The sequence below is a fragment of the Zea mays genome, chromosome 10 (assembly GCF_902167145.1).
Source record: "Zea mays cultivar B73 chromosome 10, Zm-B73-REFERENCE-NAM-5.0, whole genome shotgun sequence".
NCBI classification, from domain to species: Eukaryota; Viridiplantae; Streptophyta; class Magnoliopsida; order Poales; family Poaceae; genus Zea; species Zea mays.
In genome coordinates this window covers 128,506,849-128,529,736 of record NC_050105.1, presented here as the reverse complement: position 1 = coordinate 128,529,736, position 22,888 = coordinate 128,506,849, and the positions used below count along the sequence as shown (strand labels likewise).

At 44.5% G+C, this 22,888-nt stretch overlaps 2 protein-coding genes across 3 annotated transcripts; both read left to right on the top strand.

Annotated features, from left to right (window-relative positions):
- The first annotated feature begins 13,048 nt into the window (after positions 1-13,048).
- Positions 13,049-20,601, top strand: LOC103641776 (uncharacterized). 2 transcript variants are annotated; one of them, XM_008665111.3, is made up of 7 exons: positions 13,049-13,309; positions 13,393-13,460; positions 14,047-14,308; positions 14,748-15,773; positions 16,164-18,938; positions 19,386-19,446; positions 20,095-20,601. In XM_008665111.3, exons 1-7 carry the CDS (start codon positions 13,168-13,170, stop codon positions 20,240-20,242), a joined length of 4,482 nt encoding a protein of 1,493 aa, XP_008663333.1. In that variant the 5' UTR covers positions 13,049-13,167; the 3' UTR covers positions 20,243-20,601. The 2 variants fall into 2 exon arrangements, with proteins under 2 accessions (XP_008663333.1, XP_020401499.1); XM_020545910.2 differs by having other exon boundaries at positions 13,067-13,309; positions 13,398-13,460.
- Positions 20,602-21,033: 432 nt separating this feature from the next.
- Positions 21,034-22,509, top strand: LOC100303883 (uncharacterized). The gene is made up of 3 exons (NM_001165477.3): positions 21,034-21,426; positions 21,573-21,710; positions 22,001-22,509. Exons 1-3 carry the CDS (start codon positions 21,388-21,390, stop codon positions 22,178-22,180), a joined length of 357 nt encoding a protein of 118 aa, NP_001158949.1. The 5' UTR covers positions 21,034-21,387; the 3' UTR covers positions 22,181-22,509.
- Positions 22,510-22,888: the final 379 nt, after the last annotated feature.

The window sequence follows — 22,888 nt, the reverse complement described above, 5'->3', positions numbered from 1 at the left end:
CTTTTGCTAGTGGTCTCTCAAAAAGTGATGCCGGATGTCTATGTGCTTTGTGCGGCTGTGCTCAACAGGATTCTCCGCCATGCGGATAGCACTCTCATTATCACATAGGAGTGGGACTTTGCTCAGATTGTAGCCAAAGTCCCTAAGGGTTTGCCTCATCCAAAGTAGTTGCGCGCAACACTGTCCTGCGGCAACATACTCGGCCTCAGCGGTGGATAGGGCAACGGAGGTTTGTTTCTTAGAGTTCCATGACACCAGGGACCTTCCTAAGAATTGGCACGTCCCTGATGTACTCTTCCTATCGACCTTACATCCAGCATAGTCGGAGTCTAAGTATCCAACCAAGTCAAAGGTAGACCCCTTTGGATACCAGAGCCCGAAGCAAGGCGTAGCAACCAAATATCTAAGAATTCGCTTCACCGCCACTAAGTGACACTCCTTAGGATCGGATTGAAATCTAGCACACATGCATACGCTAAGCATAATGTCCGGTCTACTAGCACATAAATAAAGTAAAGACCCTATTATTGACCGGTATGCTTTTTGATCAATGGACTTACCTCCTTTGTTGAGGTTGGTGTGTCCGTCGGTTCCCATCGTAGTCTTTGCGGGCTTGGCGTCCTTCATCCCAAACCGCTTCAGCAGATCTTGCGTGTACTTTGTTTGGGAGATGAAGGTGCCGTCCTTGAGTTGCTTCACTTGGAACCCAAGGAAGTAGTTCAACTCGCCCATCATCGACATCTCGAATTTCTGCGTCATCACCCTGCTAAACTCTTCACAAGACTTTTGGTTAGTAGAACCAAATATTATGTCATCGACATAAATTTGGCACACAAACAAATCACCATCACATGTCTTAGTGAACAGAGTTGGATCGGCTTTCCCAACCTTGAAAGCATTAGCAAGTAAAAAGTCTCTAAGGCATTCATACCATGCTCTTGGGGCTTGCTTAAGTCCATAGAGCGCCTTAGAGAGCTTACACACGTGGTCGGGGTACCGTTCATCCTCGAAGCCAGGGGGTTGCTCCACGTACACCTCCTCCTTGATTGGCCCGTTGAGGAAAGCGCTCTTCACATCCATTTGGAACAACCTGAAAGAGTGGTGAGCGGCATATGCTAGCAAGATACGAATAGACTCTAGCCTAGCCACAGGAGCAAATGTCTCCTCAAAGTCTAAACCTGCGACTTGGGCATAACCTTTTGCCACAAGTCGAGCCTTGTTCCTCGTCACCACCCCATGCTCGTCCTGTTTGTTGCGAAACACCCACTTGGTTCCCACAACATTTTGCTTGGGACGAGGCACCAGTGTCCAAACTTCATTGCGCTTGAAGTTGTTGAGCTCCTCCTGCATGGCCAACACCCAGTCCGGATCTAGCAAGGCCTCCTCTACCCTGAAAGGCTCAATAGAAGAGACAAAGGAGTAATGCTCACAAAAATTAACTAATCTAGATCGAGTAGTTACTCCCTTACTAATGTCACCCAAAATTTGGTCGACAGGATGATCCCTTTGAATCACCGCTCGGACTTGGGTTGGAGGTGCCGGTTGCGCATCTTCCTCCATCACATGATCATCTTGTGCTCCCCCTTGATCACACGCCTCCTGTTGATGAACCTGTTCATCGTCTTGAGTTGGGGGTTGCACCATAGTTGAGGAAGAGGGTTGATCTTGCTCCAATTGTTCCTGTGGTCGCACATCACCAATCGCCATGGTGCGCATAGCGGCCGTTGGAACGTCTTCTTCATCTACATCATCAAGATCAACAACTTGCTCTCTTGGAGAGCCATTAGTCTCATCAAATACAACGTCGCTAGAGACTTCAACCAAACCCGATGATTTGTTGAAGACTCTATACGCCTTTGTATTTGAGTCATAACCTAACAAAAACCCTTCTACTGCTTTGGGAGCAAATTTAGAATTTCTACCCTTCTTCACTAGAATGTAGCACTTGCTCCCAAATACACGAAAGTACGATACATTGGGTTTGTTACCGGTTAGAAGCTCATATGACGTCTTCTTGAGGAGGCGGTGAAGGTAGACCCTGTTGATGGCGTGGCAAGCCGTGTTCACGGCTTCCGACCAAAAACGCTCGGGGGTCTTGAATTCTCCAAGCATAGTCCTCGCCATGTCGATTAGCGTCCTGTTCTTCCTCTCTACCACACCATTTTGCTGTGGTGTGTAGGGAGCGGAGAACTCGTGCTTGATCCCTTCCTCCTCAAGGAACTCCTCCACTTGAAGGTTCTTGAACTCCGACCCGTTGTCGCTCCTTATCTTCTTCACCTTGAGCTCAAACTCATTTTGAGCTCTCCTGAGGAAGCGCTTGAGGGTCCCTTGGGTTTCAGACTTATCCTGCAAAAAGAACACCCAAGTGAAGCGGGAAAAGTCATCAACAATAACTAGACCATACTTACTTCCTCCTATGCTCAGATAGGCGACGGGTCCGAAGAGGTCCATGTGTAGTAGCTCCAGGGGTCTTGATGTGGTCATCACATTCTTGCTGTGATGTGCTCCTCCCACTTGTTTACCTGCTTGACAAGCTGCACAAGGTCTATCTTTTTCGAATTGTACGTTAGTCAAACCTATCACGTGTTCTCCCTTTAGAAGCTTGTGAAGGTTCTTCATCCCCACATGTGCTAAGCGGCGATGCCACAGCCAGCCCATGCTAGTCTTAGCTATTAAGCATGCATCTAGACCGGCCTCCTCTTTTGCAAAGTCAACTAAATAAAGTTTGTCGTCTAATACACCCTTAAATGCTAGTGAACCATCACTTCTTCTAAAGACAGACACATCTACATTTGTAAATAGACAGTTATACCCCATGTTGCATAATTGACTAACAGATAGCAAATTATATCCAAGAGACTCTACTAAAAACACATTAGAGATAGAGTGCTCATTAGAAATTGCAATTTTACCTAACCCTTTTACCTTGCCTTGATTCCCATCATCGAATATAATTGAATCTTGGGAATCTTTATTCTTGACGTAGGAGGTGAACATCTTCTTCTCCCCCGTCATATGGTTTGTGCATCCGCTATCAATAATCCAGCTTGAACCCCCGGATGCATAAACCTGCAAGGCAAATTTAGGCTTGGGACTTAGGTACCCAACTCTTGTTGGGTCCTACAAGGTTAGTGCAAATTTCCTTAGGGACCCAAATGCAGGTTTTGTCTCCCTTGCATTTTGCCCCTAACTTCCTAGCAACTATCTTCCTATCCTTTCTACAAATAGCAAAGGAAGCATTTAGGGCATGATAAATTGTAGAAGGTCCATGAACTTTCCTATGAGCATTAACAACATTTCTCCTAGGCATATTGTGAATAACATTTCTTCTACCAACCTTTCTATCATGCACAACATGAGAACTAGAAGCAGTCATAGCATAAGAATCATAAGCATGTGAATCAAAAGCATCATAACTTCTAAAAGCATTTCTAGAATTTTTCCTATCATGATACAAAAAGGCATGGTTCTTTTTAGCACTAGTAGCCATAGGGGCCTTCCCTTTCTCCTTAGCGGGAATGGGAGCCTTATGGCTTGTTAAGTTCTTGGCTTCCCTTTTGAAGCCAAGTCCATCCTTAATTGAGGGGTGTCTACCAATCGTGTAGGCATCCCTTGCAAATTTTAGCTTATCAAACTCGCTTTTGCTAGCCTTAAGTTGAGCATTAAGACTAGCCACTTCATTATTCAATTTAGAAATTGAAACTAGATGTTTACTACAAGCATCAACATTAAGATCTTTACACTTAGTGCAAGTTTCAACAATTTCTACACAAGATGTTGATTTACTAGCTACTTCTAGTTTAGCATTTAAGTCATCATTAACACTCTTTAAAGTAGCAATGTTTTCATGACAAGAAGATAATTCACTAGAAAGCACTTCATTTCTTTTAACTTCTAAAGCATAGGATTTTTGTGCCTCTACAAACTTACCATGTTCATCATACAACAAATCCTCTTGCTTTTCTAAAAGCCTATCCTTTTCATTCAAGGCATCAATCAATTCATTGATTTTATCAATTTTATTTCTATCCAATCCCTTGAACAAACTAGAGTAATCTATTTCATCATCACTAGACTCATCGTCACTAGAAGAATCATAAGTGACATCATTACGAGTGATTACCTTCTTCTCTCTTGCCATGAGGCAAGTGTGACGCTCGTTGGGGAAGAGGGATGACTTGTTGAAGGCAGTGGCGGCGAGTCCCTCATTGTCGGAGTCAGACGAGGAGCAGTCCGAATCCCACTCCTTGCCAAGATGAGCCTCGCCCTTTGCCTTCTTATAATTCTTCTTCTTCTCCCTCTTGTTCCCTTGGTCCTGATCACTATCATTGTCGGGACAGTTAGCAATAAAATGACCAAGCTTACCGCATTTGAAGCACGAACGCTTCCCCTTGGCTTTGGTCTTGCTTGGCTGTCCCTTGCGACCTTTAAGCGCCGTCTTGAATCTTTTGATGATGAGGGCCATCTCTTCATCATTAAGTCCGGCCGCCTCAATTTGTGCCACCCTGCTAGGTAGCGCCTCCTTGCTTCTTGTTGCCTTGAGAGCAAGGGGTTGAGGCTCGTTGATCGGTCCATTCAAGGCGTTGTCCACGTATCTTGCCTCCTTGATCATCATCCACCCGCTTACGAATTTTCCGAGTACCTCCTCGGGCGTCATCTTCGTGTACCTGGGATTCTCACGAATATTGTTCACGAGATGAGGATCAAGAACGGTAAATGACCTTAGCATTAGGCGGACGACGTCGTGATCCGTCCATCGCGTGCTTCCGTAGCTCCTTATTTTGTTGATAAGGATCTTGAGCCGGTTGTATGTTTGCGTCGGCTCCTCGCCCCTTATCATCGCGAATCGTCCGAGCTCGCCCTCCACCAACTTCATCTTGGTGAGTAAGGTGACATCATTCCCTTCATGAGAGATCTTGAGGGTGTCCCAAATCTGCTTGGCATTGTCCAAGCCGCTCACCTTGTGATACTCGTCCCTGCACAAAGAGGCTAGCAACACAGTAGTAGCTTGTGCATTTTTATGGATCTGTTCATTAATAAACGAAGGACTATCCGAGCTATCAAATTTCATTCCACTTTCCACAATCTCCCAAATGCTTGGATGGAGAGAAAATAGGTGTGTACGCATTTTGTGACTCCAAAATCCGTAGTCCTCTCCATCAAAGTGAGGAGGCTTGCCAAGTGGAATGGGGAGCAAATGAGCATTTGAGCTGTGCGGAATGCGCGAATAATCAAAAGAAAAGTTTGAGTTAACCGTCTTTTGTTTGTCGTAGTCGTCGTCCTTGTGGGAAGAAGTAGACTCGTCGCTGTCGTAGTAGACGATCTCCTTGATACGTCTTGTCTTCTTCTTCTTCCCATCTTTACGTCTGTGGCCCGAGCCAGAGTCGTTGGATTTGTCATCTTTTGGCTCGTTGACGAAGGACTCCTTTTCCTTGACGTTGATCACGATTCCCTTCCCCTTAGGATCCATCTTGAAGAGAACGGCTCTGATACCAATTGAGAGCACCTAGAGGGGGGGTGAATAGGTGATCCTGTAAAACTTAAGCTTATAGCCACAAAAACTTGTTAAGTGTTAGCACAATAAATGCCAAGTGGCTAGAAAGGAGTCTCAACAAAACACAATACCACAAGAGATCAATCACAGAGATGACACAGTGGTTTATCCCGTGGTTCGGCCAAGACCAACGCTTGCCTACTCCACGTTGTGGCGTCCCAACGGACGAGGGTTGCAATCAACCCCTCTCAAGCGGTCCAAAGACCCACTTGAATACCACGGTGTTTTGCTTGCTTTTTCTCAATCCCGTTTGCGAGGAATCTCCACAACTTGGAGCCTCTCGCCCTTACAATTGAAATTCACAAAGAACACAGAGCAAAGGGGGAATGAGCAACGCACACAAGACTTCAAAAGATCAGAGCAACAACACGCACACAAGTCGCAACAAGAGCTCGCAACACAACTCAAAGAGTTCGCAACTCAACAAGAGCTCTAGATGCTATCACAATGAAACGAATGCGTGAGATCGATGTCTTGGTGCTTAGGAATGTTGTAGTAATGCTTGGTGTGCTCCTCCATGCGCCTAGGGGTCCCTTTTATAGCCCCAAGGCAGCTAGGAGCCGTTGAGAACAAATCTGGAAGGCCATCCTTGCCTTCTGTCATCGGGCGCACCGGACAGTCCGGTGCACACCGGACATTGTCCGGTGCCCGATTTCTTTCCTTAAATGGCGAAGCCGACCATTGCAGATCTGGGAGCCGTTGGCGCATCGGACATGTCCGGTGCACACCGGACAGTCCGGTGCCCCCTTCCGACCGTTGGCTTTGCCACGTGTCGCGCGCAGAATCCGTGGCCGACCGTTGGCCCGGCCGACCGGCGACCGTTGGCTCACCGGACAGTCCGGTGCACACCGGACAGTCCGGTGAATTTTAGCTGTACGCCGTCAGCAAATTCCCGAGAGCGGCCTCTTCGGCCGAGGCAGCCTGGCGCACCGGACACTGTCCGGTGCACCACCGGACAGTCCGGTGCTCCAGACCGAAGCAGCCTTCTGGCTGTACACAGCCAACTCTTTTCTTTTCTTTTTCTTCCTGTTTCCAATACTTAGACAAGTATATTAGTACACAAAACCAATGTACTAAGACTTAGAAACATACCTTTGCTCTTGATTTGCACTTTATTCATCCATGGCATAAATTCACATTTAAGCACTTGAGTTGGCACTCAATCACCAAAATATTTAGAAATGGCCCAAGGGCACATTTCCCTTTCAATCTCAAGTTAGACCTGCGGACGGTCCGCCATGCTGGCCCGGACGGTCCGCGGTACCTCAATTCAGCCCACATTCAAGAAATCGCTTTTGAATAAGTTTCTTTCACGAACCAAAGCGTTGTTAGCCCTCATGCAAATGCACCAACTATATGAGCAATGAGGCACTAAAGACATGTCAAGTAAGATAATTGACCCCTCTTGATAGTACGGCTATCTAGCCTACTAACCCGGTCAATTATCAACCTCTAAGCACCTTTTGACCGATAAAACAAAAACCTATTGTTATACCTTTGCCTTGAGCATTCAATTCCATCTCCTTAAATGATGAACAATGGGCATCCATAAGTGTAGCCAACCATGATACCTTTTACCATTTGTCCATAGCATGAAGTTCCTCCACCATCATCATCAAGCCACTTGATCAAAAACCCAGATCAACACATGTCTTGATAATTCTATAATGATATGATCCACTCCATGTTATCACATGGCCTTCTTGGTTCATCAATCTCAACATAGCTTGCTCTTCACCATTGCTTTATGTCCATCGGTGCTAAGTCCTTGCTCTTGCTTCACCGCCACGCGGTCCCTCACACATGAGCCTTTGACTTGCCCTTCACACTAGCCACTTGGTCCATCGAAGCCAAGCCATATCTCTTGATCTTCTCCATATAGCCACATGACACCATGTCATGTCTTCATATGCAATGAGCTCCTTTATCACACTAGTTGAGCATCTCAATATCACCAAGCCACATCATCACCATGGCTAAAATAACTCACACTAGTGTACCTGTGGACTAATCACATGTGTATCTCAACATAAACACTTATTAGTCCACATAAGTTGTCAATCAATTACCAAAACCAAACAAGGTCTCACAACCCCAACCATCCACATTCAATTGCATCCAAGTTTTCCACCTTCAACACATTACAAGAGATATAGCATTCAATTCTAGACACAACCAAAGAGATCAAATCCTCTCCCAAGTCCGGAATCACTCCAAATTAAATAGTGACTAGAGAGAGCGACATTTGTGTTCATTTGAGCTTTTGCGCTTGGATTGCTTCTTTTCTTTCTCATTCTTCTTGTGATCAAACTCAATTGTAACCAAGGCAAGAGACACCAATTGTGTGGTGGTCCTTGCGGAAACTTAGTGTTCCGTTTGATTGGGAAGGGAAGCTCACTCGGTCTAAGTGACCGTTTGAGAGAGGGAAAGGGTTGAAAGAGACCCGGTCTTTGTGACCACCTCAACGGGGAGTAGGTTTGCAAGAACCGAACCTCGGTAAAACAAATCATTGTGTCTCGCTCTTTATTTGCTCACGATTTGTTTTGTGCCCTCTCTCTTGGACTCGTTTATATTTCTAACGCTAACCCGGCTTGTAGTTGTGCTTAAGTTTATAAATTTCAGATTCGCCCTATTCACCCCCCTCTAGGCGACTTTCAAGAGGGGAGGTGCTACTGAGAGCAAGAGCAAGATCTTGAGCATTATTACTCTACCGGAGTGCTGTCAAGAAGACTGTAAGCAGTCGCAACATCGTTGTAACCATCATCAACATAGTGGAACATTCTATCTTTCACATTGACATATTTGAGCAAATGGAGGAAGGATTTGAAATAGACTCCAAGCCAAGGTGTGGCTAACTACAACAAAAACTAGGCAAACATTTCAGGCTTGGCCGAACCTCGGGATAAATCCATGTGTCTGTGTGCTCTGCTCTATGCTATGTTCTATCTTTGTGTCTTTATTGCTTTTATATTTGCACTTCAATACTTATCTGTGGTATAAGTTGTCTTTGAAGTGCAGGGGTTTTTGAGACAGGAACTTCATTTCTGGTGTGATCTACTCGAATTATCTTTCATTTCTCTGTGATCCAGTCTTCGAGTAGAGTAAGAAACTCTAGGTTTAAAGTGATATTTTTATTCGCCTAATCACCCCTCTAGGCGACATCTAGATCTGTTCCCGGTCAAAGGGAACTTTCAACCGGACGGTTCGGTGCCCGCCCGATTTGGAAACTAGCGAATCAGATCCCCATATTGGGTGCTACAGGACCCGGTCCAATGTGCACCGGACCAGTCCGGTGCCCTGTATAGTGTAAGAATTTGGCAAATTTACAAGGAACAAGCAATGTCTCCTAGGCCTCTTTGGGCTATAAAAGGGACCCCAAGGCGCCTCCATTTGTCATCCAAACATCTCTATAGCACACCAACACTCTGGCACTGCGACCATTCCCTATAGTGACTTGAGAGAGATTAGAGCGTTGTTTTTGAGTTATTCTTGTGTGATCTTATACTCGCGCTCTTGTCTTTGCTTCTATTGTGTGTGCTGCTATGTTGTGCTTTTGTGTGTGTATTCTTTCTCCCTCCTTACTCTAAGTGTTGATTGAGATCGTTGTGTAAGGCTGTGAGAGACTCAAAATTTGTGGAGATTCCTCAGAAACGAGGTATTGAGATATAAGGAAGAATCATGGTATTGAAGTTTGATCTTTGAATCACTTGAGAGGGGTTGAGTGCAACCCTCACCCATTTGGACGCCACAGTGTGGAGTAGGCAAGCATATTACGCTTGACCGAACCACGGATAAAAAACGTTGTGACTCTTGTGCTATTTTAATTATTGCGATTTTTCTATCTTCTTAAGTTCTCTATTCTCACTTGTGATATTGCTCTAAGTCTAATTTATATCTTGATAGACCAATCAAGTGAAGGGAAGCTCTCTCTCTCTCTCTCTTTCTCTCCTTCAAACTTGGTTTAATTTGTGTTGGCTCTAACTTTTAGACCAAGTTGTTGTGTTTTAAGTCATATTTTGCTAGATCACCTATTCACCCCCTCAAGATGCTCTCACTCTTTCAAACCAACCAAGAATTGAGCAGTAAGCATATTAGAACTCACAGATGGCTCATATAACCTAACATGTTAAAACCAACTACTCAAATGATTTACATTATTTCTCATAGAGCCAGTCTGGCGCAAATTTAACAGTTCCATGGTATTAGCTTAGTGAGTATCCACCACAAACTAAGCGATGACAACTATCAGATGCCTAAGAATAGGGTACCCAGAGTAAGCCTGTAACCCCTGTTCTAACCCAGCTCGCTAGGTCCCCACCGAGCAAAGCCTACGAGGCGAGACGACAAGGTCCCCGTCGAGCGAGTCTGTGAGGTGGAGCGGCCAACCAAGCACCCATCGAGCAAAGCCTGCGAGGCAGGACGACCAAGTCCCAACCAAGCATATCCATCGAGTAAAGCCTACGAGGTAGGATGATCAAATCCCCACCGAGCAAGTCTATGAGGTGGACTAGCAGACCACGTACCGCCGAGAAAATCCATGAGGCGAAGCAACCAACAAAGTCCACGCCAAGCAAACCCGAGTCCTAGATCGGTACCGCGAGCATTCGTCGACCAAAGCGGGACACATCACCAGGAGCCAACACGGTAGTCGTCAACACGATTGTACACCCCTTCTTTATAATATGAGCATACCATGATGTCTGATGGGATGAAGCAGCCCCGGTCAGAGGTGACCTCAGTACCGAAGTCTCCATAGTAGTCGATATGTCAGAAGCGACAAGACGGGGCACCATACTGAATAGGTGAATCAGTGTGCACAGAAGGACGACGTAGGGTCCACGACGATAGGAGAAAGCGTGCCATCTAAATCGAGCCACGAGGCTAAGCCGTGGGACCCGCCGCATGCTACCACGGGGACATCAACCCGAACTTGCCACAGGAATAGGTGTGACTGATGGCGCCATACCGAAAGCACTACACCACATGACCTAGAGGGGCCACCATGACAACCGAAGGACTCTCTCTCTCTCTCCCTCTCTCTAAAACTGTAGACATTGATATAAGGTCTATCCCTCGAGATATAAAAGGGAAGGCCCCTCTTCTTCTCCGACACACAAGCACACCTTTTGTAACACGCTACAAGCAATAATACGATTAGCATTACACTGGAGTAGGGTGCGAGCTTGAACCAGTATAACCCTTTGTCTTAGATTCCTCGTTGAGTACCAATGATTCACTATTTGGAGTGAGTCCGTGTTAGCATCCCCCGCCAAACACAAATCTCATTGTCCCCCAGTTTTTTGAAACCACGACAATAGCCATAACAAATCGATCCCACTACTGAAACCCATATGTGTGCTTGTAAGACTGGTACCAATGCATCTTGACATCCAGGGACAGATCCAGCGGTGGGGAGGGTGGGGCTCGAGACCCACCTATCGCTTCGGATCACATGGAGACCCACTAGAGCCTCCCTTAATCTAAAATGTACATAATATAATGCAGAAGAGTCTTCTATACCGCAGCAGTTTAGTTCAGTTCCTCCTAATTTTTTGGCTCCGTCCCTAGCGACATTAGTCATGTGAATCGAAAGGATAGAGACACGAAAGATAGGTGGAATTTGAAACACGGTGAAATATGCATCACACTTATCCACCCAAATGCGAGCATCACTGCCGTCAAAACAAGGGGAATCCATTTTGGGCATCCAGAACTTGTGCTGATCATTAGACGCTCGAACATGATGCATGTGCTTGTACTAAATAGAGATGTAAAGGGTGGATTCACTTGGTTGTATGGCGACAACGACCTAGATGAACACACCGACGATGAACCTAGGGAACTGCCTATCTCCCCTGCCTTTGTCTGCCCGTTGGAATCATGCACTCACTTGAGCACTTTCACAACATTCACTTGTTCCTGCTATACCAAGCTAATTGAGGTCATAGCGAGATCCACCTTAGCATGTACCTTGCCCAGATTGGTCCAGTACAAGTCCATCTTCTGCTCTAACGAACCGAGCTTCTCCGTCAACTTGGTGATAGAGGTCACCAACGTTTGCTCAGACTTAGACATCTTGTCGACCAGGTAACGAGCCTATGGATCCGGACGGAAAGACACCATGATGTATCTCCTCCAAGCTGATCCAACTAGGGCAACAAATTTACAAAAAACACACGCGGTCCCCACCTCCCCCTTTGGAATTTTATGGATCAAAGTCGAGAATATACGAGAAATCAATCACCAAGACGGTCTTTGATACCAGTGTGATGTCACAAGGATTCAGGCATAAAAAACCATAATTGACGCATTATGATGGTAGTATTTCTTCTCTTAATATCCAGGGTACATGGAATAGTTAAGAACACATGATACATGAAGGACAAAGTCTTGAGGTAGAAGTAGAGGAAGGGAGTACAGAGAAAACAACAATTCTGTTATCGACAAAAAATGTTCCCCTCTCTATTGCTCGTGCCACACATACTCACACTTCTAGATGGGCTGCCTGAGTGCCTGCTGCTCCGAGCCATTGTTTGTGCCTTGGCTCATGTCCTGTTACGTCTGGTAACACCTTATGAGTGTTTTGTTCTAGGGACTAAATGAAGGACAAAGTCTTAAGGTAGAAGTAGAGGAAGGGAGTACATAGAAAACAACAATTCTGTTATCGAGAAAAAAATGTTCCCCTCTCTATTGCTCGTGCCACACATACTCACGCTTCTAGATGGGTTGCCTGAGTGTCTGCTGCTCCGAGCCATTGTTTGTGCCTTGGCTCACGTCCTGTTACGTCTGGTAACACCTTATGAGTGTTTTGTTCTAGGGACTAAAGTTTAGCTCGTGCCTTATCGGATATTTGAATGTCTATTAGGCTATCACTTGCATTAAATGTAGCCTAGTTATAAAAACTAATTACACGAGCAAAATTTTTAAGCCTAATTAATCTAATCTATGATTAACACATATTTAATGTAGCCTCACATGATCGAATCATTGGCTAATTAGATTTAAAAGACTCATATTACCATTTACTCCTTATATGTGTAATTAGTTTTATAATTATATTATATTTAATATCACTAAATAGTAGTCAAATATAATGTGGCTAAAATTTAGCTCATTCCAATCAAACACACCCTCAATGCTATTATTTGGGCTTGAATGATGCATCTGCGTGTGCTAGAGTCTCAATGCCAGAGCTCCATCCAAATGATCTAAACTAAGAGGTTGTTTGGTTTCTAAGAACTAATTTTTAGTTCCTTCATTTTAGTTCATTTTAGCCTTTAAATTACTAAACAATAAACACAAAGACACAAAAGAAAAATTATCTTTGGCAATTAGAGACTAAAATAACCTAATTAGTCTTGTATTTGGTAATTTAGAGACTAAAATAGACTAAAATGAAGAGATAAAAAATAGTCCATAGAAATCAAACGCCCTCCTAAAGCTGATTTTTTATATTTAGAGTTTTTTAAACGTGCCCCCAACAAATATCCCTTTGCGGATAAAAAGAAAAAAAAAGAAATACGCCTTTGCATCTCCTAAAACGTACCCTGACCCTCACGGCTTCCCTCGTCTTTGCCCTCGCCTCCCTGGTAGCGGCGGCCGCTTGCCCCGCTATGACCACCGCCGCCCCGCCGCCGCTGCTAATGGCACACCGCGAAGGTGGAGACGTCCCCATCTCCCTGTTCCTTGACACCGATCTTGGCACCCATCTCGCCCTGCTCGTCGCCCCGGACACCGACATCCGTGGCCTCAAGTGTACTCCCCTCGCGCCTTTTTCCCCCGTCTCTTCGTGCCGCGATTGCCCGTCGGAACTGATTCGTGTGTTGGCCTATGCGCAGCGCAGGTGGCTGTGGAACACGCTGTCGCCTTCCCCGACCTCGGCCCCGTCACCGTGAAGTCCTTCCAGGTGCTGTTTCGTAGTAGTCGTTTTTCATGGGAAGTTTTGTGACTGCAATCAGCCCATGAAGATCGCATAGACGCATTTTAGTTAGGCGCTAGAGCTAGTCATATTTTGGTGTCAAGTAATTGTTTCTAAGGTTTGGGGGTTGCATCCCGCAGAGGATTCTTGATGGACTCGTCACTCGTCAGTTGGTGCTGAATTAGTTTATCACGCCTAGAGGTGCTATGAGTCTGCAAATGTGATTTTCTCCATAAACATCAATAGTGGTGTAGCTTTAAGTAATGGATGGGTGGTTCTTGCATGTAATCTGCCATTTGCTTTGTTGTATTTTGACCAATTAAGTCAAATGATTTGTTATCTTATTGCAGTTTCATAATCTGGTTTAGCTGTGCATGCAAATTTTGGAGGGTCATGTTCTGATGGACATGTTTCTTAAGATATATTCAAAATTATTATGTAAATCGAAGGCATGGGGTCAAAGTCACTTATTGATAATTGAGGGAATAACTAGGAATGTAGCATTTCTATCTAATCATATCAAAACCTTGCAAAATAATATTGTTAGCTTATATAAGTGTTTGCTATTCACCAGGTCCGGCGGAAGGGTGTACTGTATCGCCTCTCTGATTCAATGACAGTGATGAGTGCCTTCACCAAAATCAAAGGTGGGTGCTTTCTTCATGTCAATATGGCAGAGGCTACAGCAGCCACACACTGCTGCCAAGATGCGCCAGCAACTGACACTAGAAGATTGAATGGTGTTAGTCTTGGAATTTATGAAAAGAACCATGTTCAGGAGCTGCCTGCAGTGGCACCAGATGTTGCTTGTGATATGCTCCCTAGAGGCCTTGAAGGTAAACCCACCCTAAGGAATTATCCCTGGCATATGGAACATATCAAGTTACCATTCCTTCTTACTAATTTGCTTGTTATTAATGTGCTTGATTGGCTACACAATTCAGTTGAACTGGATATTCAAGTTTGTGTATTTCCAAAAAAGAATCTTTATGCGTGCCTCTTGTATCAAGATCAATCTAAAGGTGTCTGTCACCCAGTAGATGATAAAACTACACATCCATCCTATTCCAGTGAGGAGTTTCTTCTTCGTGTTTAAACCTCTCTTTGATGCATAAGAAACTTTTTGTCGAAAACAGCATGTGGTTAGTAGCTGTCCTGAGTCTTGACCCTTGAGGTGCGAGGTTGAAGCTGCTTCCTTTTCCATAACTTATTATATCAGTTCTTTTGTTCTTTACCTCTAGCTGTTGTAATCGAAGTATCTCTTCTTTTTTGAAGGTTGTAATGATGATGCCGTGCTGAATACTGTTCAAACACATGATGTGTTGCCAAATTGTACCTTGGTGCCATCCTCATCACAGCTAAATACTGAAGTACCGAAGAACAATGCAGTGGGTCTGGCCAGTTATACTGAAGCAGGAATTGCTCAAGTTATTGACAAAGCAAAGAGTTACAGTGGCCAGATAAAACATGCTAATCAAACTGAAGGTGCTTATATTATTTCCACATCAAAGGCATGTGTTGATAAATCTTTAAATGAGAGTAATATGTCACATGCTGTGGAGGAGCTACATGCAAGTCGAGACCATGGGGTTGGTGATGATGTTTCTGATAAAAAGCAAGTCATGGTAGAGGAGCAACTGCTGGAAGAGATACAAGCAAAGGATAATCTTTCACAAGCAAAGGAGCACAAAAAATGTAGGACTAGTTCTTTTGACACATCATGTATGGATCTACTGGAAACAGGCACTACTTCTCTTGTGGAATCTTTAAACACTTCTAATCATCAAGAAGTCCATGACACCTTACATGAGGAGTCCATTCAGCTAGAAAATCCAAGCACTGTTGGAAAGAAGAAGAAAAGGAAAAGGCGTCAATTGTCCCCTTCAAAATCTGCTTCTGCTCAAGAGACAACAGAACCGTCAGCTACAGCAGTTGATTTATTAATACCCACAGGTGAAGTTCTGTCTAATAACAGCCCAGGGATACAGATCCATAATATACATGCAATGGATAATCTTTCACAAGAAAAGGAGCAGAAAAAATCTAGGACTAGTTCTCCTGACACATCAAATAGGCATTTACTGGAAACAAACCCTACTTCTCTTAGGGAAACTCTAAACACTTCAAATCATCAAGGCCATGACACTTTAGATGAGGAGTTCATCCAGCCAGAAAACCCAAGTGCTGCTGGTAAGAAGAAAAAGAAAAGGCGTCAATTGGTCCCTTCTAAATATGCTTCTGCTCAAATAACGACAGAACCATCGTCTGGGGCAGCCCCAGCGGATTTATCAAAATCCACAGGTGAGGTTCTATCTCACAACAGTCTAGGGCTACAGAGCAATAATATCCATATATTGTATTACATTATTGAAAATTGTTTGTAGTCTAGCATGAGATACTATAATGTACCACATGCCATTCAATTGCAAATATATTTATCATAGGCTTGAAGTATTTCATCATGCAACTTGGTATTAACTGCAGGCCATTGATACTTGAGCTGAACAACTAATGGAAAATTTGTCTATACATTTTTTCCTCTGGCCAAAAGACCCAGAATGCTCCATACTTGCCTTGAATGTCGTATATATTATAGAACTATAAATCCACCTTATTTATCTTCTTAATGACAAATTTTGAGAGTATTTTCATTAGGGGTATTGATTTTCTTTTATTTTTTGTATCATCCAGGTGACAAAGCATATAATGCTGAATTGACTAGCAAAGGTGAAACTGTAGTTGAAGCATCTGGTTTGCCTCTTTCATCATATGAACATAATGATGGAAACCAGGGGGGCAAAAGTGTTAAGTTTGTGAGCGATGATCAAGCATCTACTGATTTAATCTCTGAACAAGAGAAGTTTGATCATGCTCTCAAGGGATGTAGGGATCCTTTAATTGCAGATGACATTTATTCTACAGGTGAAAATGTAGCTATTGAAGGAAAGACTACAAAAGGAAGTTGTGCCCCTTTAAATGGAGGGGACAGGCATGAAGAAATAAAACACCTCAATGAGGGATGTCATAATGCAGGTGTACCTGAAACAAGCAACATGGAGAAAGATGGCAAAAGTACAGATGTCTCTGACAAGAGGCAAACAAGTCAAAATACCTCGCAAGTGAAGAAGCGCAAGAAATCAAAGGTTGGTTCTGTTGACATGCCTTCCGTGGATGCTTCTGGTGAAAAAGATCATCGGTATAGTGAAAATGCGACCAAACAAGATACAGCTTCTACTAAAAGGGAGATTGTCCACGAACCTTCTATGCAACAGATGTCAAACATTGTGCATCAGGGGGATTCAAATGTAATAGAAAATCCAAGTGGTGATGGAAAGAAAAAGAAAAAAAGAAGACACCATTCAGAATCCTTAAAGGGTATGAATCCTAGTCAAGATCTGACCAAATCTTCTGGATTTGTAACAAACGAAAGCTCGATACAATGCACAGGTGCTGCTCCAATAAATGCAAAGCAAACAAACTTAGTCATTATAGAAGGAGAAACAGTTACTGGGCACAGGAAGCTTAGTGAAAATCTAGATGTAGCGGCAACACATGTTGTTGATGAGGTATTGGCAGATCTAAGATCTAAAGACGGCTTAAGTAAGGATCTGGATGAAAATCTATTACCAGGACAAACTCACCTAGGCAGCAATCAGAATGGAATAGAAGTTCCTGAATCCATTGCTGTTAAAGTTGGTAGTACTACTGCAGCATTACCTCCGAAATATCCTGCAACAGTTCACTCTGCTTCTCCTGTTAACTCACCTAGACAAAGGAAGTCTAAGGGGAAAAAATTGAAAGTGCTATCCACCATGGCTGACTCTTCTCATCAATCAAGTGGTGTACCCGAAGAAGATGCTAATAGAAAATTAAAAGAGTCTGATTCTTTGAGGTTTGCTGATAAAACAAGTGATCATGAGGATATAGTAACTGCAAATGTGGTTGCTCAAGCTGATGAAAAACGCAAAGCCACTAAGCGTCAAAGAAAGAAAGGTTCTGTAAAGCAGGTACTTGATACATTGGACTTGAAGGAAGTGAATGACACAGAAGAAAATTTGGTTCAGGGAGGTTCTGTAGTTGACACTCCCTTGAGCACTGCTGGGAACGTAGAGCAGAAAGACTGGTCTTCTGAGACTTTGAGTCCTAAAGAACAAGAAACTAATTGTTCTACTCATGGGCTGGATAGTCACACAGCTAAGGACAGCCAGGATGAGTATGTAACTGACACCATTGGGACCCATGATAATGAAAATGCTGCAGGAACCCCAGCCTTGCATGTAGTTCAGAAAGATGCCATGGCCCTCAAATCCGCCAGCCCTAATTCTCAAAAGGAGCAGGAAACATCTTTGAACTCTGAACTACAAAGTCAGGATTGTCCTCTGGAACATGGTTTTAGTGCAGATTTGGTGAACTCCAGGACTGAAAAGGGAGTCAGGACTACAAGTTCTGCTAGTGCTGTTAAATCTGATTACAACACCATGTTTCATCCTGCTAATGGTAGAATCAATGTCCTTGATCATTTTAGCCGCAGCAATTTGAATGATGGTTCATCAATTGTCGCAGAAAGTAAGCAAAACAATGAAGATGGAAGTTTAAGGGAAGTGAAGAATAAAAAGAAGAAACGAAAGCAAGGTACTGGTAGCGTTGAACCAAATGATGTTATAGAATCTCTTCCCTCAGAGATAGCTAGCTTAACTGGTCATTTTGGTACCAGCAAAGCTGTTGTGTCATCTGTTGCAACAGAAAACATGAATGGAGGAAATGAGAATGTGAATAAAGGCAAGGAGAAGAAGAGAAAGGGCAAATCTAATATGGAAGTACCTACTGCTGGAAAGGACCATCCTAATTGTGATACTCAATTCATTGATATTGGTACCCAAGAATCACTTATTTCTATTGTACAAAAAGAAAGGACAGGTCAAGACAATGGAAAAGAGAGCAACAGTAAAGCTACTCAGAATGCCAGTATAATGCAACATGAACCAGAAGATGCCACTTGGAATCGTAGCCCTGAGAAGAATCACCACCAGAGTGTTGATGATGATCAGAACAAGTTGCTCACTGAAAAGGATCATGCACATATAAATAAAGAAGTGAGAAAATTCACTCCTCAAACAAAGGCCCATGCTAAGATTAGAAAGCCTGATGGGTCTACTATCAAGGAAAAGGTGGCTCCAAATCCTAAACCTGTAACCAACCTTGTGAAGGATTTTTCCATGAGCCCACGAGCATCAAGTGACAGCACAGAGGGCATGCCACAAAGTGCTAACCGATATAGAGTTGCAGTCCGGAAAGTACCAAGTAAAAGGTATGAAGAGACCAGTGGAAACTCCAATAAGGCGAGTAGGAAAGTAGGCTCTGGTGCAATATTCAATGACTCTATCAGCGAAGGTTCTGGTGATGAATTGGACACCAAGACTGTCATGGAAAGATCACCTAATAAGTCATCTACATCTGCTGATTCAGGTAGGAACCTTAATGAGATAGTATCACATGGAATAGGATCACATTTGCACTTGGTTAGGTATTAGTTTGTTCCTTGGGACTTGCAACATTACTTCCCTTGCGTTGTTTATCTATCTATGCTCCTTCGGGGTGGATACCGTTCCTGCAGCCAAAATTAGTGAAAAATTGCCTCCCTCCTTTAGAATGCGGATCGGTCCACATCTAGTAGGGATAGTCATATTCACATGTTCATTGGAGTGTTGCATTAATATCTCTGGTGCTGATGTACTCTAATCCGTAAAAGGTTTGTAAGTTCTAGTTAACTTAGGACATGAATGTTGGTAGCAATCTACTCTGTTCAGAGCATGTTTTGCAGGTTCATTATTCATCTAAACTGCTCATGGATTGTTTTAGACGTGGCATCAGATATCCAGGTCCACATGTGTCTAATCAATTTGCCTTTGACAGGTATTTCATCTGCAGCCTCTGGTGAAAGCGAGGTTCCTGATGATGATGGCACCGTATCACTGTATGTTCTCTGACCTGCAAATTGAGAAAATAGTTATTAGAGAAAAGCCTATTTTCCTTACCAGCTTGTGACAATGTGGACGAGCAAGTATAAATGCCACATAGTATTATAGTAAAAACCTAAACCCTAATACTTAGTTACTTACTGTGTCTAGGGGAAAACGTGTTCTGATACTGTCCTAATATACACTGGTGGCAGAGGATAATGGTGTTTCACCAAATACAGCATAGTGCTGTAAAGTGGCTGCCTTTTGAGAATAAACTTAGGTCATGTTTGTTTACCCTCTAGATTATATAATCAAGCTTAAATAAGTTAAGAGACAAACAAACAGCATAAAGTATTAGGTGGATTATATAATCTAGATACCTAGATTATGATAATCCATAAGCAGATCATTAGGTGCTTATATAATCCATAAGCTGGATTATATAATCCTGAAAGGAAACAAACAGCAGGGCCTTGGCTGGTTGAAACCACCACCATACAGTGACTTGTTTGATAAAATTGTTTGTCTACTCTACTTACCCCTGCTGTGTCCAGGTTCATAATCCCTTATTTCTGAACTGAGTTCGTAACAGTCATGCTTGTTTCCTTGCCGTCAGCTGACGCTTACTGACACCTGAGTCTGCTTTGCTCCCACTTGTTCAGATCTCAGAAGAGTTTCAAAGGTCTGCACATTAGCTCCATCCTCCGTGGCTCCCGTAGCTACAAGAAGGCACTAAAGAGGCAAATGGAGCTGCTAGACGACGACACCATTGTGCCTGATAGCCAGCCCGCGGATGGCCTTTGGGGCTGAACATGGTTATCGTCAAGAGAAGCGCCGACCCTGCTTCATCCTTTTTTGCCATTGTCCACCTGATACGCTGGTGGGCTTTATAAGTTGTCTAAAACACATGCCCGAATGCGTGATGTCGCTGATGGCATTGCCATACGCCACACGCAGTTCCCTTATTTTGTCGGGCTTAAGCTGTGATCTGCCTGAGGATGAATCGATGATGTTCATGATACAGCTTACCAGCTATATATATGTGTTAATGTATGTAAGAATGATACGCACGCTTAGTCTCTCACCCATGAGCCATGGGTCCGTTGAGTCCTGACTGACCATCGCCAGAAGTTGTGGTTTGTGACAGGAAATTCCATCCTTCTGGCTTATCTGTTGTGTATTTTGCGTAGCTGCAGTTTTATTTTTTTTCCCTCTCCAGCCGTTTTGATCAGCTGGGCTGGGCAAGGCCCTTGCTATGCATGTACAGCAAAGAGGCTAGGCTGGAAAATAAGCTCGAGTCTCGCTAGTCGGCTCGGAGCGGCTTGTGAGCCTCGAGCTGAGCCATCCTTTTGGGCTTGTTGCTGTAGCAAGCTGAGCCGGCTCGTTTCGTCTCGTCTGTGCCAAATTACTTAATATCTAGAATAATAACGGATATTAGATAATTTTATAGATAGTCAATTTGTTCTTTAGCGTTTTATGATAGATATATAACAATTTATAATTTAGATTACTCACAATGATTCTATATCTTTCGTATTTATATATTAATAATTTACTATATAATATAATTATATATATGTGGCTCGTGAGCCGCCACCAAACTGAACCGGCTCGTTTTCAGCCTCAAAGCAGGCTCTGAACAAGCCGCACGTACGCCGGCGCGTGGCGCGGCGCGTTCCACACTTCCTGGTCTGCTGCCCGAAGCATGCACATCGGCGGCCAGGCCCAAATCAACCGCGTAGCCATCCGCGGCCACCAAAACCAGCACAGAATCAAAAATATCTGCCTGCCTACCTACCGATGGCCGCCGCGTTGTAGTTGTAGTGTAACCTAGCCACACGACGCATCCGCGGTTCATCGGCCTCGCAGGAAACGAGCGTCGAGCAAAAGGTCGAATTCTCAACTCTCAAGCACCAGCAGGAATCGAGCGAGCGAGCGAGCAGTGTCCGCCCCCCATGGCCATGGTCGCGTCCACCTCCTTCGCGTACCACAAGGTAAGCGCGCACGGTCTGCCGCGCGCTCTGTGATGTGATGATATTCCCAGATCGAACAGCTAGCGTCGTTGCTGCAGCTGCGGTGACGAATGAAGCGGCTCGCTAATCTCCCTTTGCTGCTCTGCTGCTTCGGCCTGCATGCGCAGCCGCGTTTCGCGGTGGTGTGCAGGAAGAACAGGGACGGCCGGGACAGGGAGCGGGACGGCAAGGAGCACAAGCACCCCTTCAAGGTCGTCGAGATCACGCCGCCTCCGCGGTGCCTCGGCGTCCGCTGCTTCCCCACCGTACGCGACGTCTCTCTCCCGATCTGTTTTCTTTCTGCGTGCCCCCAGCCTGCATGGCAAATTGGCATGTTCAAGAAGCTGAATGCGCTGGCATGCGTGCGGAAATTCACGTCTCCTTGCTCAGATTCTGAGCTCATTCTGAATGGAGTATTATTTTCTAGAGTTCCTTCTGCTGAATATTCAGCAGTAACTCTGCTAAACGCCGCTGCCGGTTCCTAGCTAACGGTGCTGTTGTTCTTGGTTATGGACGACGACGGACACGGACACGGACGGACGACTACGGCGAGCAGAACATCCACTGCGGCGAGAGCGTGACGATCGAGGGGCAGGCGTACACGGTGTCGGCGGTGACGCACCGGTACCAGCTGCGCAAGGGGCGGTACGAGCCGAGCGAGAAGCGCCTCGACGTCCTCTCCACCGGCAGATACATCCTCAACCTCTACCTCCAGAACCTGCTCGACCAGTCCTAGCTACCATATCTGTATCTGTACTGTACATCAGCATCGCTTCACTCTGTATAGATATACATACATATATATGTTAGCTAGTAGCATCGAACACTTGTCCCGGTGGGTGGCGGACGGAGATAGTGTTTCCCTGCGTGCTGCTCTGTGTAAACTGAAAAATGCGAGATGAGGCATAAAGTTCAGTGAAAGGTTGCATACATTTTCTTGAAGAAAAAAAAAGTTCAGTAAACGAGTTTGGATTGAGTGAGATTGGATGAGTTTGAATCCTAAACGGGCTCGTTCGGTTAGCTTTCAATTCATGTGGATTGAGTGAGATTGGATGAGTTTGAATCCTAAACGAGTCAAACTTCTTCTTAATTTTTTTTTTTCAATCTCATCCAATCAATGTGTATCGGGAATAACCGAACAAGGTCTAAAGGTGTTCGAGGAAGAAGGTGCTCTGTCCAGGCATCAGGCCAGGATCTAGCGCCACTCGTGCGTGCTTAGTTAGCTTAACGCATTGTTGGAAGCCAAAAAGGCCTTGCGGACGGTCCGGCCCTGAGGCGGACGGCCCGCGGCGCGGACGGTCCGCGCGTGCGCAGAGATAGTTAGGGTTCCTAGTTTCTCGCGGGATTTGTTACCTAAAACCGTGGGATTGACTCGGAAATCAGTTCGAAGCGGATCCAGACCTCCCCTTTATATAGATGAAGGGCTACGACCGATTAAACCCCC